Raw genomic sequence first — 15625 nt, forward strand, 5'->3', positions numbered from 1 at the left:
CAAGTGATCCACCTGCCTCGGCTTCCCAAAGTGCTGGGATTACAGGCGTGAGCTACCTTGCCCAGCCAGAAAATATTCTTGTTCCTGGAAAATACATCCTAAATATTTAGTGGTGAAGGGTCATGATGTCATAAATGGCTCAGAACAAAAGAAAAGTATTTTATATATACTCCTCTTTTCTTTTTCTCTGTACATAAACTTGCACACAAGAGAAAAAGCAAATGTGGTATAATGTTAACAACTGGCCAGTCTAAGTAAAGGGCATCTGGGTATTCATGTTATTATTCTTTTGAATTTTCTCTAATTTTGAAAATTTAAAAATAGAAATTTGGGAAATAAATTTAAAATTTGAAACAAATATACTAATCAGAAAAAATACTGACACTATAAAATGTTAGTAAGGGTATGAAGCAACCTGAAATCTCATATGTTGTGGACAGGAATGCAAACTGGTAAAACTACTTTGAAAAATATCTGGCAGTTTTTTGGTTTTTTTTTTTTTTTTTTAGAGACAGAGTCTTGCTCTGTCACCCAGGCTGGAGTGCAGTGGTGTGATCTCGGCCCACTGCAACCTCTGCTTCCCAGGTTCAAGTGATTCTCCTGCCTCAGCCTCCCGAGTAGCTGGGATTACAGGTGTGTGCCACCATGCCCAGCTAATTTTTGTATTTTTAGTAGAGAGGAGGTTTCACCATGTTGCCCAGGCTGGTCCCATACTCCTGACCTCAGGTGATCTGCCCGCCTCGGCCTCCCAAAGTGCTGGGTTTACAGGCGTGAGCCATCGCGCCTGGCTGATCTGGCAGATTTTTTTACAAAGTCAAACATATACCTATCCTATGACTCAGTAATTTTCCTCTCAGGTACTTTACTCAAGATAACTTGGGGGCCGGGCGCGGTGGCTCATGCCTGTAATCCCAGCACTTTGGGAGGCAGAGGCGGGCGAATCACGAGGTCAGGAGATCGAGACCATCCTGGCAAACACGGTGAAACCCCATCTCTACTAAAAATAAAAAATAAAAAATAAATTTAAAAAAAAGATAACTTGGGGGAAAAGGTCACAAAAAGATTTGTACAAAATGTTGATAGTGTTAATCATAATAGCTAAAAACTAGAAATAGACCAAGTATTCACTAACAGAAAAATGGATAAATTGGTATTTTTGAGCAATGAAATACTACTGAGCAATAAAAAGGAATGAACTAACATTGCTGGCAATAAGACATACTGACATCATGGGCCCCTTGATATGATGCTTTCAGAGGGACACAATATAATTTCTGTGGTAGTCTCGCCAAAAATATATAACCATATTCCAAAATCATGAGGAAACATCAAACTCAAATGAAGAGACATTCTATAGAATGACTAACTAGTACTCTTCAAAGTGTCAAGATTATGAAAGACAAGTAAAGACTGAAAACTGCCACAGATTGGAGGAGACTAAGAAGAAATAACTGCTAAATCTAACATGGGATCCTGGACTGGATCCTCTACCAGAAAAAAGACATTATTGAGAAAAGTAATTATTTATTTATTTATTTATTGCGACAGAGTTTCACTCTTATTGCCCAGGCTGTAGTGCAATGGTGTGGTCTTAGCTCACTGCAAACTCTGCCTCCTGGGTTCAAGCGATTCTTCTGCCTCAGCCTCTCAAGTAGCTGGGATTACAGGCACCTGCCACCATGCCCAGCTAATTTTTGTATTTTTAGTAGAGATGGGGTTTCACCATGTTGGCCAGGCTGGTCTCAAACTCTTGACCTCAGATGATCCTCCCTCCTTGGCTTCCCAAAGTGCTGGGATTACAGGAATGAGCCACCGTGCCCGTCCAAGTTATAACTTTTCAACACTAAAATGGCATTCTCCAACTCTAAGAAAACTGAATATTAGATTGACATAGAAACTTTCCTTATAGTAACTTTAATGGTATAAAATTTACAAGAGGTTTTATTCACAGATAAAGAAGCAAGCCCCTTTTCCATTTACATGGATGGGTCTTCCAGGGAAAACAGCTAACACAGACCACTGTTTCTCACAACCAGCCTTTCCTTGAGCTCATGGTCCTTGTCTCATTCAGTCTCAAACTAACAAGCTCCGAGTAAAGCTCTGGCTATTACTGTAAACCACACGGTTATTAGTCTGGTTTACAGACACCAAGGTTAGTTAACTCCTTTGACTGATGCATTGTAAGCTCATATCTGACCAGCCCAGATTCCTAAGGAGGGCTGTGGAAATTCCTAAGGAGGGCTTCAGAAGCCTTTTTGGTAGGAGCTGGGTAACAGAGGAAATCTAATTCCAGCCTTCCTGTCTCTGCACATTCTGGGACTCCTCAATAGGCCTAGCACTTTAGCCATTCATGCGGTTTTAAATTTTTAAATGTTTTTAATTTTAAATTTTTAGCTTTTTTGAGATGGAATCTCATTCTGTCACCAAGGCTGGAGTTCAGTGGTATGATCTCAGCTCACTGCAACCTCCACCTCCCCAGTTCAAGCGATTCTCCTGCCTCAGCCTCCCGAGTAGCTGAGACTACAGGTGCGCGCCACCACGCCCAGCTAATTTTTGTATTTTTAGTAAAGACGGGGTTTCAGCATGTTGGCCAGGATGGTCTCCATCTCTTGACCTCATGATCCGCCCACCTCGGCCTCCCAAAGTGCTGGAATTACAGGTGTGAGCCACCGTGCCCTGCCAAATTTTGTATTTTTAGTAGAGATGGGGTTTCACCATGTTGGCCAGACTGGTCTTGAATTCCTGACCTCAAATGATCTGCCTGCCTCAGCCTCCCAAAGCGCTGGGATTACAGGTGTGAGCCCCCATGCCTGGCCTCATTCTTTTAATGTGTGGCCTTCAAAGTAGAGAAGAAACAGTAGAGAAGAATAGAGAAGAAACAGGAAATCTGAAGATTCTCTGTTACTATGAACTAAATGTTTATGTGACCCCAAAATTTCATGTTAAAGCCTGACTCCCAATGTGATGGTATTAGAAGATAAGGCCTTTAGAGAGTGATTGGATCATGAATGGGACTAGTTCCCCTATAAAGGAAACCCTGAGAGCTCCCTCCCTCCTTCCACCATGTGAGAACACACAGAGATGGTTATCTACGAACCAGGAAATGGGCTCCTGATCAGACACCAAATCTGCTGGCACCTTGAGCTTGGATTTCCCAGATTCCAGAACTGTGAGAAATTTCCACTGTTTATAAACCACCCAGGTTACAGTATTTTGTTATAGCAGCCCAAATGTACTAGGACACCTATCAGGAGGTAGCCCTTGTTCTTTATTTCTACCACCAAGAGAGGGAGGACAGGCCCAGGTCATAGATCCTATGCTAGGCCCTGCAGAAACACACCTTTCCTAAGAAGCACTTACTACACACTGTGGTAAGCCAGTGAGTTAACTATTATCAATGAAGGGAACTACATACCAGCATCTTCAGAAAAATCAATCTCTTTGTAGGATAAATTCAGACCCTCCTAACTAAGCCAGGGTCATGCAAATCTGAGCATTTCCTTGCAACATGACAAAACTGCATGCTCTTCAAATTATCAGTACTGTCTTGGAGAAAGTGCCAAAGCAGCTCAGAAAAATACAGCAGTCCTCCCTTTATCCACGGGGAGTATGTTCCAAGAGGATATGTGGATGTCTGAAACCACAGATAGTGTTGAACCCTACTGATGTCAATTGGAACACATTTCTGTTCCACCCACAAATGTAATGCCTTTTCCATCTTAACCAAGTACTTAACACGCACTGTGGCTGTAACTTGTGCAGTCTGAGGTGCGACAGCAAAACTAGCATAAATTTCTTTTTCCTTCTTCACAGTTTCACAGATAGAAGATTCATTCTTATTCTATTTTTTTTTTTTTTTTTTTTAGACAGAGTCTTGCTCTGTCACCCAGGCTGGAGTGCAATGGTGCGATCTCAGCTCACTGCAACTTCTGCCTCCTGGATTCAAGCAATCCTCCTGCCTCGGCCTCCTGAGTAGCTGGGATTACAGGTGCACACTACCACACCTGGCTAATTTTTGTATTTTTAGTAGAGACAGAATTTCACTGTTGGCCAGGCTGGTCTTGAACTCCACCCACCTCGGCCTCCCAGAGTGCTAGGATTACAGGCATGAGCCACCGCACCCAGCCAGAAGATTCATTCTTACCATAGATTTTTGCAACCTCAGCATACAATTTCTTTCTCCCTCCCTCCCTCTCTCCCTCCCTTCCTTTTGTTCCTTCCTTCCTTTCTTCCTTTTCTTTCTCTCTTCCTTTCTCTTTCTCTCCCTCTCTTTTCTTTCTTTTCTCTCTCTCTTTCTTCCTTTCTTTCCTTAAGTTTCTCTCATCTTTTCACTTAAAGGAGGCATTTTATGGCTTATTTTTGGCATATCCAAATTGCCAGCATTGCTTCTCTTGTGCTTTGGGGCCATTATTAAGTAAAACAAGGGTTACGTGAATATGAGTACTGCTATATGGTGACTATAACGGGCAGGTGGCATATATGGCATGAATACACGGGGACAAAGTGATGATTTGCGTTCTGGGTGGCAGTAGAGCAGGACAGCATGAGACTCATCACACTACTTGGAATGGCATGCCTTTTAAAACTTAGGAATTATTTCTGGAATTTTCCATTTAGTATTTTTGGACTGTCATTGACTATGGGTAATTGAAACCCTGGAAACAAAACCAAGGATAAGGGGGACTACCGCACTAAAAGGCATCTGAAAGATCATGCCTGGGTTAAAGTGGTCAATACAATGAAAACATCTGTATGTAAGATGAATCTAAGGTTTTATGCTTAACACAGCTGTGGCTAGGGTGCTAAAAATTAAAGTTTAAGTGACAAATAGGAGCAAAGCTAAAAGATCATTATAATAAAAATACTTTAGAAATCAATGTTACCTGATCAAGATTTTTGAAAAGGAGAATATCTTTGCAAGCTTCCTGAAGTCTGCATCTCTGTTCATCAGTTTTAGGATGAATCACCTGCCAATCCAAATAAAACCATGGAAACTGTTTTATTCCATTTTAAAATAACCACTTAAAGATTGGTATATTTCTTTCTCCAAAAAGTGGGAAAAATAAAAAGCATGGTTTCTGTTATTTTAATTTTACATAAATATCAAGCTGCATGCTAAAGGTGGAGAGGCAATGTAATATAGGGGTGAAAAGCACCAACCCTGAAGCTACCTGCCGACTATATGGCTGGCAGCAAGTCAGCTGTTCCCTGGGAGTCTCAGGATCTTCATCCATAAAGCAGAGGGTTATAAATTTGTTCATTAAACAAATATTGAGAATCGACTCAAAAAAAAAAAAAGTACATCTTTTAATCTGACCAGAAATAATAGATGTTAAAAGTGATGGCCGGGCGAGGTGGCTCATGCCTGTAATCCCAACACTTTGGGAGGCTGAGGCAGGCAGATCACGATGTCAGGAGATTGAGACCATCTTGGCCAACGTGGTAAAACCCCGTCTCTACTAAAAATAGAAAAATTAGCTGGGCATGGTGGTGCGTGCCTGTAATCCCAGCTCCTTGGGAGGCTGAGGTAGGAGAATCGCTTGAACCATGGAGTCGGAGGTTGCAGTGAGCCAAGATCGTGCCACTGCAGTCCAGCCTAGCGACAGAGAGAGACTCCATCTTAAAAAAAAAAAAAAAAAAGGGCTGGGCGTGGTGGCGCACGCCTGTAATCCCAGCACTTTGGTAGGCCAAGGCAGGCGGATCACAAGGTCAGGAGTTCGAGACCAGCCTGACCAACATGGATAAACCCCGTCTCTACTAAAAACACAAAATTAGCTGGGCATGGTGGCGCATGCCAGTAATCCTAGCTACTCGGGATGCTGAGGTAGGAGAATCATCTGAACCAGGGAGTTGGAGGTTGCTGTGAGCCAAGATCGCACCACTGCACTGTAGCCTGGCGACAGAGCAAGATTCCGTCTCAAAAAAAAAAAAAAAAAAAAAAAAAAGCTGGGCATGGTGGCTCACTCTTGTAATCCCAGGTAATCCCAGCACTTTGAGAAGCCAAGGTGGGCGGATCACGAGGTCAGGAGTTCGAAACCAGCCTGACCAACACGAAGAAACCAATCTCTACTAAAAATACAAAATTAGCCGGGCATGGTGGCACATGCCTGTAAACCCAGCTACCCGAGAGGCTGAGGCAGGAGAATCGCTTGAACCCAGGAGGCAGAGGTTGCGGTGAGCCAAGATGACGCCATTGCACTCCAGCCTGGGCAACAAGAGCGAAACTCTATCTCAAAAAAAAAAAAAAAAAAAGATAGTGTTAAATATTTTTAATTTGTGATATTAAATTAGAAAAAAACTGTTTCACAGTCATCAATAATTTTACAATAACTAGAATAAAAAAATTAATCTACATGATTTTTACATTCACAAAAATGGTAGCATTTATTAGAATACTTCAGAAATCTTGCATAAGTTACTCATTTTAAGAGTAACTTGATTTAAGGGTAACATAATAGATCACTAAAGTTTTTTTTTTTTTTTTGAGATGGAGTCTCGCTCTGTTGCCCAGGTTGGAGTTGCAGTGGCGCAATTTTGGCTCACTGCAACCTCCACCTCCCAGGTTCAAGTGATTCTCCTGCCTCAGCCTCCTGAGTAGCTGGGAGTACAGGCGGGTGCTACCATGCCTGGCTAATTTTTGTATTTTTAGTAGAGATGGGGTTTCACCATATTGGTCAGGCTGGTCTCGAACTCCTGACCTCATGATCCGCCTGCCTCGGCCTCCCAAAGTGCTGGGATTACAGGCATGAGCCACCGTGCCTGGCCCACTAAAGGTTTAATCTTTTTTTTTTTTTTTTTTTTGAGATGGAGTCTCACTCTGTCACCCAGGCTGGAGTGCAGTGGCGTGATCTCAGCTCACCACAACCTCGGCCTCCCGGGTTCAAGCAATTCTCCTGCCTCAGCCTCCCGAGTAGCTGGGATTACAGGCGCCTGCCACCACACCCAGCTAATTTTTGTATTTTAGTAGAGACAAGGTTTCACCATGTTGGCCAGGCTGGTCTTGAACTCCTGATCTCAGGTGATCCACCCGCCTCGGCCTCCCAAAGTGCTGGGATTACAGGCGTGAGTTACCACACCCAACCTATAACATCAATCTTTTAAAAATGATAGTTCATATATGCCCTCATAAAAGTAATTTATGTTGGGAGGCTGAGGCAGGAGAATCACGTGAACCCAGGAGGCGGAGGTTGCAGTGAGTCGAATTCACGTCACTGCACTCCAGCCCGGGCGACAGTGCGAGACTCTGTCTCAAAAACAAACAAACAAACGTAATTTATGTCAGTTGTACAGAAGTTTAAAACACTAAGTTTTTTTTTTTTTTTTTTTTAAAGCACCCAAAAATCAAACATGGTCTTGCCACTACCACTGTTAACATCTGGGGTATATCCTTCCAGACAGAATTTTCTATATATACATACATATATACAAATAAATATATATATTTCAAATTTTTTAATTTACAAAATGCTCTATAAAATACACCTCACACAAACATACATCCCATGCCATTACATACTGTCCTGTACCATCACTTTCAATGGCTACAGATTCTCTTCATTTGAATGTACCATAATTTAGGCCCTGGTAATCCCATATTTTGGGTCATTTAGGTTGTTGCCATTTTTCATTGTTATAATACTATGATAAACTCCATTTGTACATCCTCAGGAAGGATCCAACTTTCATTGGGGATAAATTCTCCTTTAGGTAAATGCTAAATCAGTTGGCCTGACTGTAAGTATTTAAGGCTTGTTGTTGTTGTTGTTGTTATTTTAACAGAAATGAGGTCTAACTACATTGCCCAGGCTAGTCTCAACTCCTGGGGTTCAAGTGATCCTCCCACCTCAACCTCCCAAAGTACTGAGATTACAGGTGTGAGCCACCATGCCCAGCATTTTTTTTTTTTTTTTAAAGACTCAAGCAGCAATTCTCCTGCCTCAGGCTCCTAAGTAGCTGTGAATATAGGCACATGCCACCAAACCAGCTAATTTTTTTTTCCCACAGAGATGGGGTCTTGCTATATTGTCCAGGCTGGTCTTGAACTCCTGGCCTCAAGTGATCCTCCTGCCTCAGCCTCTCAAAGTGTTCGGATTACAGGTGTGAGCCACCATGCCCAGCCTGTTTAAGGCTTCTGACAGCTACAGCTAGGCATTGCTCACACACCCTCAACCAATGCAGCTTTCAATTTGTTAGATTAAAAATGTCACTTCACTGATAATTTAATTTGTATTTAATTATTAGCATGATGAGTTTTTGGTATGTAGAGAAGGGGAGTTAATGAGAAATAGAACAATTCTACCTAACATCTTTGCTTTGGGTCTTACCCTTGGATCTGTATCTTCCTCTTCCTCATCAGGGTTATAGGTCTCAGCACAGACTAAAATTGGAGAGAAAAAAACAAAAAGAATGAATTTAACAGATGTGTGGCTTTAGGAAAAATAGAAAGTGAACTCAATTTTCTTTTATTCACTGTTTTCTTTTTTTTTTTCTTTTGAGACAGTGTTTTGCTCTTGTTGCCCAGGCTGGAGTACAGTGGCACAATCTCAGCTCGCTGCAACCTCCATCTCCCAGGTTCAAGCGATTCTCTTGCCTCAGCCTCCCAGGTAGCTGGGATTACAGGCATGCACCACCATGCCTGGCTAATTTTGTATTTTTATAGGGATGGGGTTTCACCATGTTGGTCAGGCTGCTCTCAAACTCCTGACATCAGGTGATCCACCTGATGTATATCCACCTGATGTATAATATAAATGCTCATGCCTATAATCCCAGCACTCTGGGAGGCTGAGGCAGATGGATCATGAGGTCAAGAGATCGAGACCATCCTGGTCAACATGGTGAAACCCCATCTCTACTGAAAATACAAAAATTAGCTGGGTGTGGTGGTGTGCGCCTGTAGTCCCAGCTACTCAGGAGGCTGAGGCAGCAGAAGCGCTTGAACTTGGGAGACGGAGGTTGCAGTGAGCCGAGATCATGCCACTGCACTCCAGCCTGGTTGACACAATGAGACTCCGTCTCAAAAAAAATGAAAAGAGGGTAAGTTGTGGGAGACATAAAGGGAAAAAAAGCAAGGTGAAGAAGAGTATATATGGCATGCTATCCCTTGCAGAAGAAAGGACTTCCATGAGAAAGGAGAGCTAAGAATGGAGGGAAAATAAATATAATATACTTTTACCGGTTAATTTTTCCAAAAGGAAACAATTTGGGAAGAATAAACCGGAAAGTAATGAAATTATTTTCTAGTGTATAGAAAGAAACAGGAAAGAAGGGATAGGGAAAGGAATGAAACTTCTCTGAGGAAACTTTTTTTTTTTTTTTTGAGACGGAGTCTCGCTCTGTCACCCAAGCTGGAGTGCAATGACGTGATCTCTGCTCACTGCAAGCTCCGCCTCTCGGGTTCACACCATTCTCCGGCCTCAGCCTCCAGAGTAGCTGGGACTACAGGCGCCTGCCACCATGCCAGGCTAATTTTCTTTATTTTTAGTAGAGACAGGGTTTCACTGTGTTAGCCAGGATGGTCTCGATCTCCTGACCTCGACCACCGCCTTGGCCTCCCAAAGTGCTGGGATTACAGGTGTGAGACACTGCAACTAGCCTGAGGAAACATTTTTATATAAAAAGTTTTGACATTTAAGCCATGTTAATTTTTCACATATTTTAAAAATTAAATAGATAAGAAGGACCCTAAAACTTAAGTACAAAGAAAAAAAACCTACCCACGTATCGGGGTGATAACATAATTAGAGAAGGAAAGAATCAGATTCTAAGTAGCTTCTGAACATAGTACTCTGACCATCCACCCTCAGTGGGATATACTGCATTCCAACAAAAAACAACTGATGTTGGTGATGGTATAGCAATTCCAAAACTCTTCTTTTGAGAGAGTCTCGTTCCTTCACTCAGGTTGAAGTACAGTGGCGCGATCTTGGCCCACTGCAACCTCCACCTCCCTGTTTCAAGTTATTCTCCTGCCTTAGCCTCCTTAGTAGCTAGGTCTAGAGGCACGTGCAACCACACCCAGCTAATTTTTGTAGTTTTAGTAGAGATGGAGTTTCACCATGTTGGCCAGGATGATCTCAATCTCTTGACCTTGTGATCCACCTGCCTTGGCCTCCCAAAGTGCTGGGATTACAGGCGTGTGCCACCGCGCCTGACCTGTAATTCCAAAACTCTTCTATGTGTATTACTGTAGGGAGTAAATAAACGAACACACAGATATTTTTTTTACTGGTGAGAACCGGGATACAAATATGGACTGGAGGAAGAATTAGAAATGGAGATATCGATACAAATCATTATTTTAAAATCTCACCCCATGTGTTATTTGCAAAGAGACAATAAATTATCTACTGAATAAAGAGTTTTGTACTTACTAAGAAAACTGTTTTACCAAGAATGAACTAGTTGTGATTACTGTTTCTCAGAATGAAGCAAACCTACTGCCTCTTCACAATACAGGCCATTACAGCTGGAAAAGTTTTCTTCTAATAAATCATCAGTGATCTGTAACAGCTGTGTGACCAAAGGTAATTTATTGCCTATGTCCACCCTTCCTCTGCATAATGGCATGAACAGTGGTGACTTCTCTCTGAAGACTGTTGTAAGGATTCAAGTAGACAGGTGTCAGGCACAGTAAGGAGGCAACTTGAACTATTACCATTATTATCTTGGTTCCATTTGTTCTGGGTTTTAGAAGAATTATTGTTATGTTGGTTCTGTTCTCTGTTTCAGCTCCTTTAACAACTGTCCTTTCTTCCCAGCTAACCTCCATCACATATTTCTACCCTTACAACTTTGCTCTTTTTGCTTTCTCTACGGTTTGCCCCGCCCGCTCCCAAGACAGAGCTTCACGCTGTCACCCAGGCTGGAGTGCAGTGGTGTAATCTTGGCTCACTGCTACCTCCACCTCCCAGGTTCAAGCGATTCTCCTGCTTCAGCGTCCCAGGTAGCTGGGATTACAAGTGCTAATTTTTGTACTTTTAGTAGAGACGGGGTTTTTTTTTTTTGCCATGTTGGCCAGGCTGGTCTTGAACTCCTGATCTCAAGTGATCTGCCCATCTCGGCCTCCCAAAGTGTTGAGATTACAGACGTGAGCAACCGCGCCCGGCCAACTCTTTTTATGTATTTAATTCTTGCTCATTTTTTTTTAGTTTCCTTATAATCTTATCACACTCATTTTCTGTTTCATCTCAGCCAATTTTATCCTTGGCTTTTTGCTCAGAATTCATAAGCGCAATGATTTCTTATAGTTTACTGAGCATTTTGTAGTGGACCTTTCTAGTCTTCACTCCTCTTATATCCTTAACCAGCTGAGTTCACTCATAGGCCCTGTATTGTTTATTAGGATTTATTTATCATCTGTTAACAGGCAACAAACAGTTCTTGACCCTACTCTCAATCTATGTGTGATGGCTAAAAGACTCCATGTATCTACAACTACGGGACAGGCTGATACATACCACTCCCAATTTATTTATTTTTATTTATTATTATTATTATTTTTTGAGACAGAGTCTCGCTGTCTTGCCCAGGCTGTAGTGCAGTTGACATGATCTTAGCTCACTGCAAACTCTGCCTCCTAGGTTCAAGTGATTCTCCTGCCTCAGCCTCCTGAGTAACTGGGGCTACAAGTGCAAGCCACCACACCCAGCTAATTTTTATGTTTTTAGTAGAGACGGGGTTTCACCATGTTGGCCAGGCTGGTCTTGAACTCCTGACCTCAAGTGATCCACCACGCCCAGCCCCACTCCCAGTTATTTCCCAGTTTCTTAGAGACACTCACTGCAGTCCTGGTCTAGCTACACACCAGCTTCCCTTTCCTCACCGATTCTCTAAACCAATAAAAGATCTGAGAAATGATGGCTTCCATTGTGTCCCATACCCAGGACTCTCCCATCCCTGCCTTAGCAAATAATACTCTACTTGTGTGGCCCATGCCACTTGTGCAGTAATGCCATTGATACCAAGTGCCCAACAGGGACTTTGTATCCTAAAACAGATAAGAGAAAAATTACGGGGGATAGAGTAAGGAAAGATACACCATTCTAGTCCCTGAAATAGCATTAGGTGATGCTCTGCAGAGGGCTGGCCCAGTTTCTGGCTAGTGTGGGCCTTGGGTTACTGAGCCAGGAAAGTAACAATGGGATATAGGTAATGACTCACTATCTTTCTCCAAGCATTTTTGTTTCCAGGAGATGAGGCCAGGGTGCATTATCTCAGTTCTTCCCTAATGATTAAGGCAGACACCTATCTTAGTTCCTAGACATTTCTTTTTTCTTTTCTTTTTTGAGACACAGTTTTGCTCTTGTTGCCCAGTCTGGAGTGCAATGGCGTCATCTTGGCTCACCGCAACCTCTGCCTCCCAGGTTCAAACAATTCTCCTGCCTCAGCCTCCTGAGCAGGTGGGATTACAGGTGCCCGCCACCACGCCCAGCTAATTTTTGTATTTTTAGTAGAGATGGAGTTTCGCCATATTGGCCAGGCTGGTCTCAAACCCCTGACCTCAGGTGATCCACTGGCCTCGGCCTCCCAAAGTGCTGGGATTACAAGTGTGAGCCACCATGCCCAGCCTCCTAGACATTTCTATTGTCACTTTTTGCATCATCTTGGGTATTCTGGTAGGAAACTGGGGAAGCAGCATCAAAGGCATCTAACCAGACACTATGTCAAACTTCAAGTTTCTTGGTTCTCTGTGCTCTTGATTAATGCCATTATCAGACTAATTTTCTAAACTAGAAATTTGGAATTAATCAGACTTTCTTCTCTCACCTCTTGTCCAATGAATACATCAAATTCTACTTCAGAAATATTCTCATATTTGACCTTAATTCAGTGTATTCCAATTGCTACTCCTTGGTCTAAGAGTTCAAAACAACTACTTAGAATAATACATTTAAAAAAAACTTCATTTCAGGAAATAAATGGGTACATGGGTATTATACTAACTTTCTCTACTTTTGTGCATGAAATCTTCCTTTTTAATTTTTTTTTTTTTTTTGAGAGTCTCACACTCCGTCACCCATGCTGGTATGCAGTGGCACAATCTCGGCTCACTGCAACCTCAGCCTCCCGGGTTCAGGTGATTCTCGTGCCTCAGCCTCCTGAGTAGCTGGAATTACAGGCGCACACCACCAGGCCCAGCTAATTTTTGTATTTTTAGTAGAGATGGGGTTTCATCATGTCGGCCAGGCTGGTCTCGAACTCCTGGCCTCAAGTGATCCGCCCACCTCGGTCTCCCAAAGTGCTGGAATTACTGCCCAGCCCTTTTGTGTATGAAATCCTTCATACACATATTTCACTGAAAAGTTTAAAAAAAATAAGCCTTCAGTGATGAGACTGATAGAATTTTACTGATAATGACACAATCTTGGGCTATTTCTAGGCTTGCTTTTCCTCCAATTTTGGAAGAAAGTACTTTGGCAACTTAGCTCATTTTAATATTTTTAGGCATTTACATAACTGAGGTAGCAAATGTTAATTAGTCTTCACATTTTCAGATGCAACACTGATTATTTTTCAGATGCAAAATAAATTTTGTTATTATTTAAACAAAAATAGTTTCCATTAAAATTGTTAGTATGTTTCTATTTGTGGAAAAACATTATGCTTCAATTTTTCAAACCTGGTTTTAAGTTTTCTTCCCTTTCCTATTGTTTATTTCTTTATTTATTATGGTAAGAACACTTAACATGAGAGCTACCCTGATAACAAGTTTTTAAGTTCACAACAGTAGAACTTCCAGATAGCTGAATACATGAAGGTTCCTGGAGGGTGGCGCACCCAGGGAGTGCATGGAAACTCCATGCACTTCCCAAATACCTCCCAAAGTGCTGGGATTACAGGCATGAGCCACTGCACCCGGCCTGAATTTGACTATTTTATTTATTTTGTAGAGACAAGGTCCCATTATGTTGCCCAAACTGGTCTCAAACTCCTGGCCTCAAGCAATTTTCCTGCCTCAGCCTTCCAAAGTGTTGGGATTATAGGCATGAGCCACTGCACCTGGCCTTGATTAATTTATTTTAGATACCACAATACCACATATAAGTAGAATAATGCAGTATTTGTCCTTCTATACCTGGCTTATTTCACTTAGCATAATGTCCTTTTTTTCCTTTTTTTTGAGACGGAGTCTTGCTCTGTTGCCCAGGCTGGAGTGCAGTGGTACAATCTTGGATCCTTGGCTCACTGCAACCTCTGCCTCCTGGGTTCAAGCAATTCTGTCTCAGCCTCCCAAGTAGCTAGGATTACAGGCGCACACCACCACGCCTGGCTAATTTTTATATTTTCAGTAGAGACGGGCTTTTACCATATTGGCCAGGCTGGTCTCAAACTCCTGACCTTAGGTGATCCACCCACCTCGGTCTCCCAAAATGCTGGGATTACAGGCGTGAGCCCTCGTGTCCAGCCTCCCTTTTCTTTTGAACCCTGGACTTACCTCTCTTTGCCCTCTTCCTCTGTTCCCCTCAATCTCTTTACTTCTCCTTAGTCCTGGTCCTAAATTACTTCCTTTATTTTCTAGGAAAAAATCCATTTTACAGTACCTACTTGATTGTTGCTGCCCCAAGGGTTCTGCACATCTGGCTGCTTGCCTCAGTACACAAGTTACCTGGAGAAGGTCCAGAATCCCCTACGCAACCTCAAACATTATATTGTGTGTCATGAAATACTCAAGACCTACAGGAAATGAAGACTAAAATAGCAACACAGTGGCCAGGCATGGTGGCTCACACCTGTAATCCCAATACTTTGGGAGGCCTGGATGGGAGGATCACTTTAGAAGGACATCAGTCCTATTAGATTAGGGTTCTACCCTATGACCTCATTTCACCTTCATTACCTCTTTAAAGGCTCTGTCTCAAAAATATAATCACATTGGGGTTAGGACCTCAATATATGAATTTGGGGGAAACCAATTAGTCCACAACACTGGATTTCTAAATTATTTTAAGCAATACTTAGTAATATTTCAGCTGAAGATAGCTATAGATGAAAAAAATATTGCATACTATGAAAGAATATAAGGACAAAAATCAGTATTTTATTATATAGTAAGCACATAAGCCTTAAAGGGCAGGGATGTCTGCTGAAGAGCACCTGCAATGCAGAAGTGGGTGACTGACATGGCACCAGGTTCTCAGTGGACTGTTCTGCTGCCTGTCAGTCATCACTAGAGTCAAAATATTCTGTTCCTAAATGTGGCATGATGCCAATACACCCATTTCTGATTAATGTGCTTTGATGTTTCGACATGTATTTAATAAATAAAAGTTGGGCTTTTTTTTTTTGACAAAGAAGGTTTTTATTTGTTTTGTTTTTTGAGATAGAGTCTCACTCTGTTGCCCAGGCTGCAGTGCAATGGCACAGTCTTGGCTCACTGCAACCTCCACCTCCCAGGTTCAAGCAATTCTCCTGCCTCAGCCTCCCGAGTAGCTGGGATTACAGGCACCTGCCACCACACTCAGTGAATTTTTGTATTTTTAGTAGAGATGGGGTTTCACTATGTTGGTGAGGCTGGTCTTGAACTCCTGACCTTGTGATCCACCCGCCTCGGCCTCCCAAAGTGCTGGGATTACAGGCGTGAGCCACCACGTCGGCCAACAAAGGAGGTTTTTTAATTAAATAA

The 15625-nt window shown here is 42.3% G+C and overlaps 1 protein-coding gene across 3 annotated transcripts in view; it reads right to left on the minus strand.

Moving 5' to 3' along the window:
• The window catches only part of PRKAR2A (protein kinase cAMP-dependent type II regulatory subunit alpha), a 104952-nt gene that overhangs the window by 40882 nt on the left and 48445 nt on the right, over positions 1–15625 (minus strand). For all 3 annotated transcript variants that reach the window (XM_055382432.2, XM_019024446.4, XM_019024445.4), the window contains exons 3-4: positions 8325–8377; positions 4884–4967 (exon numbers count right to left, since the gene is read on the minus strand). In XM_055382432.2, coding sequence (XP_055238407.2) covers positions 4884–4967; positions 8325–8377 — 137 coding nt within the window. The remainder of the gene's footprint in view (positions 1–4883; positions 4968–8324; positions 8378–15625) is intronic.

Source organism: Gorilla gorilla, chromosome 2 (assembly GCF_029281585.2).
Source record: "Gorilla gorilla gorilla isolate KB3781 chromosome 2, NHGRI_mGorGor1-v2.1_pri, whole genome shotgun sequence".
Lineage (NCBI taxonomy): Eukaryota > Metazoa > Chordata > Mammalia > Primates > Hominidae > Gorilla > Gorilla gorilla.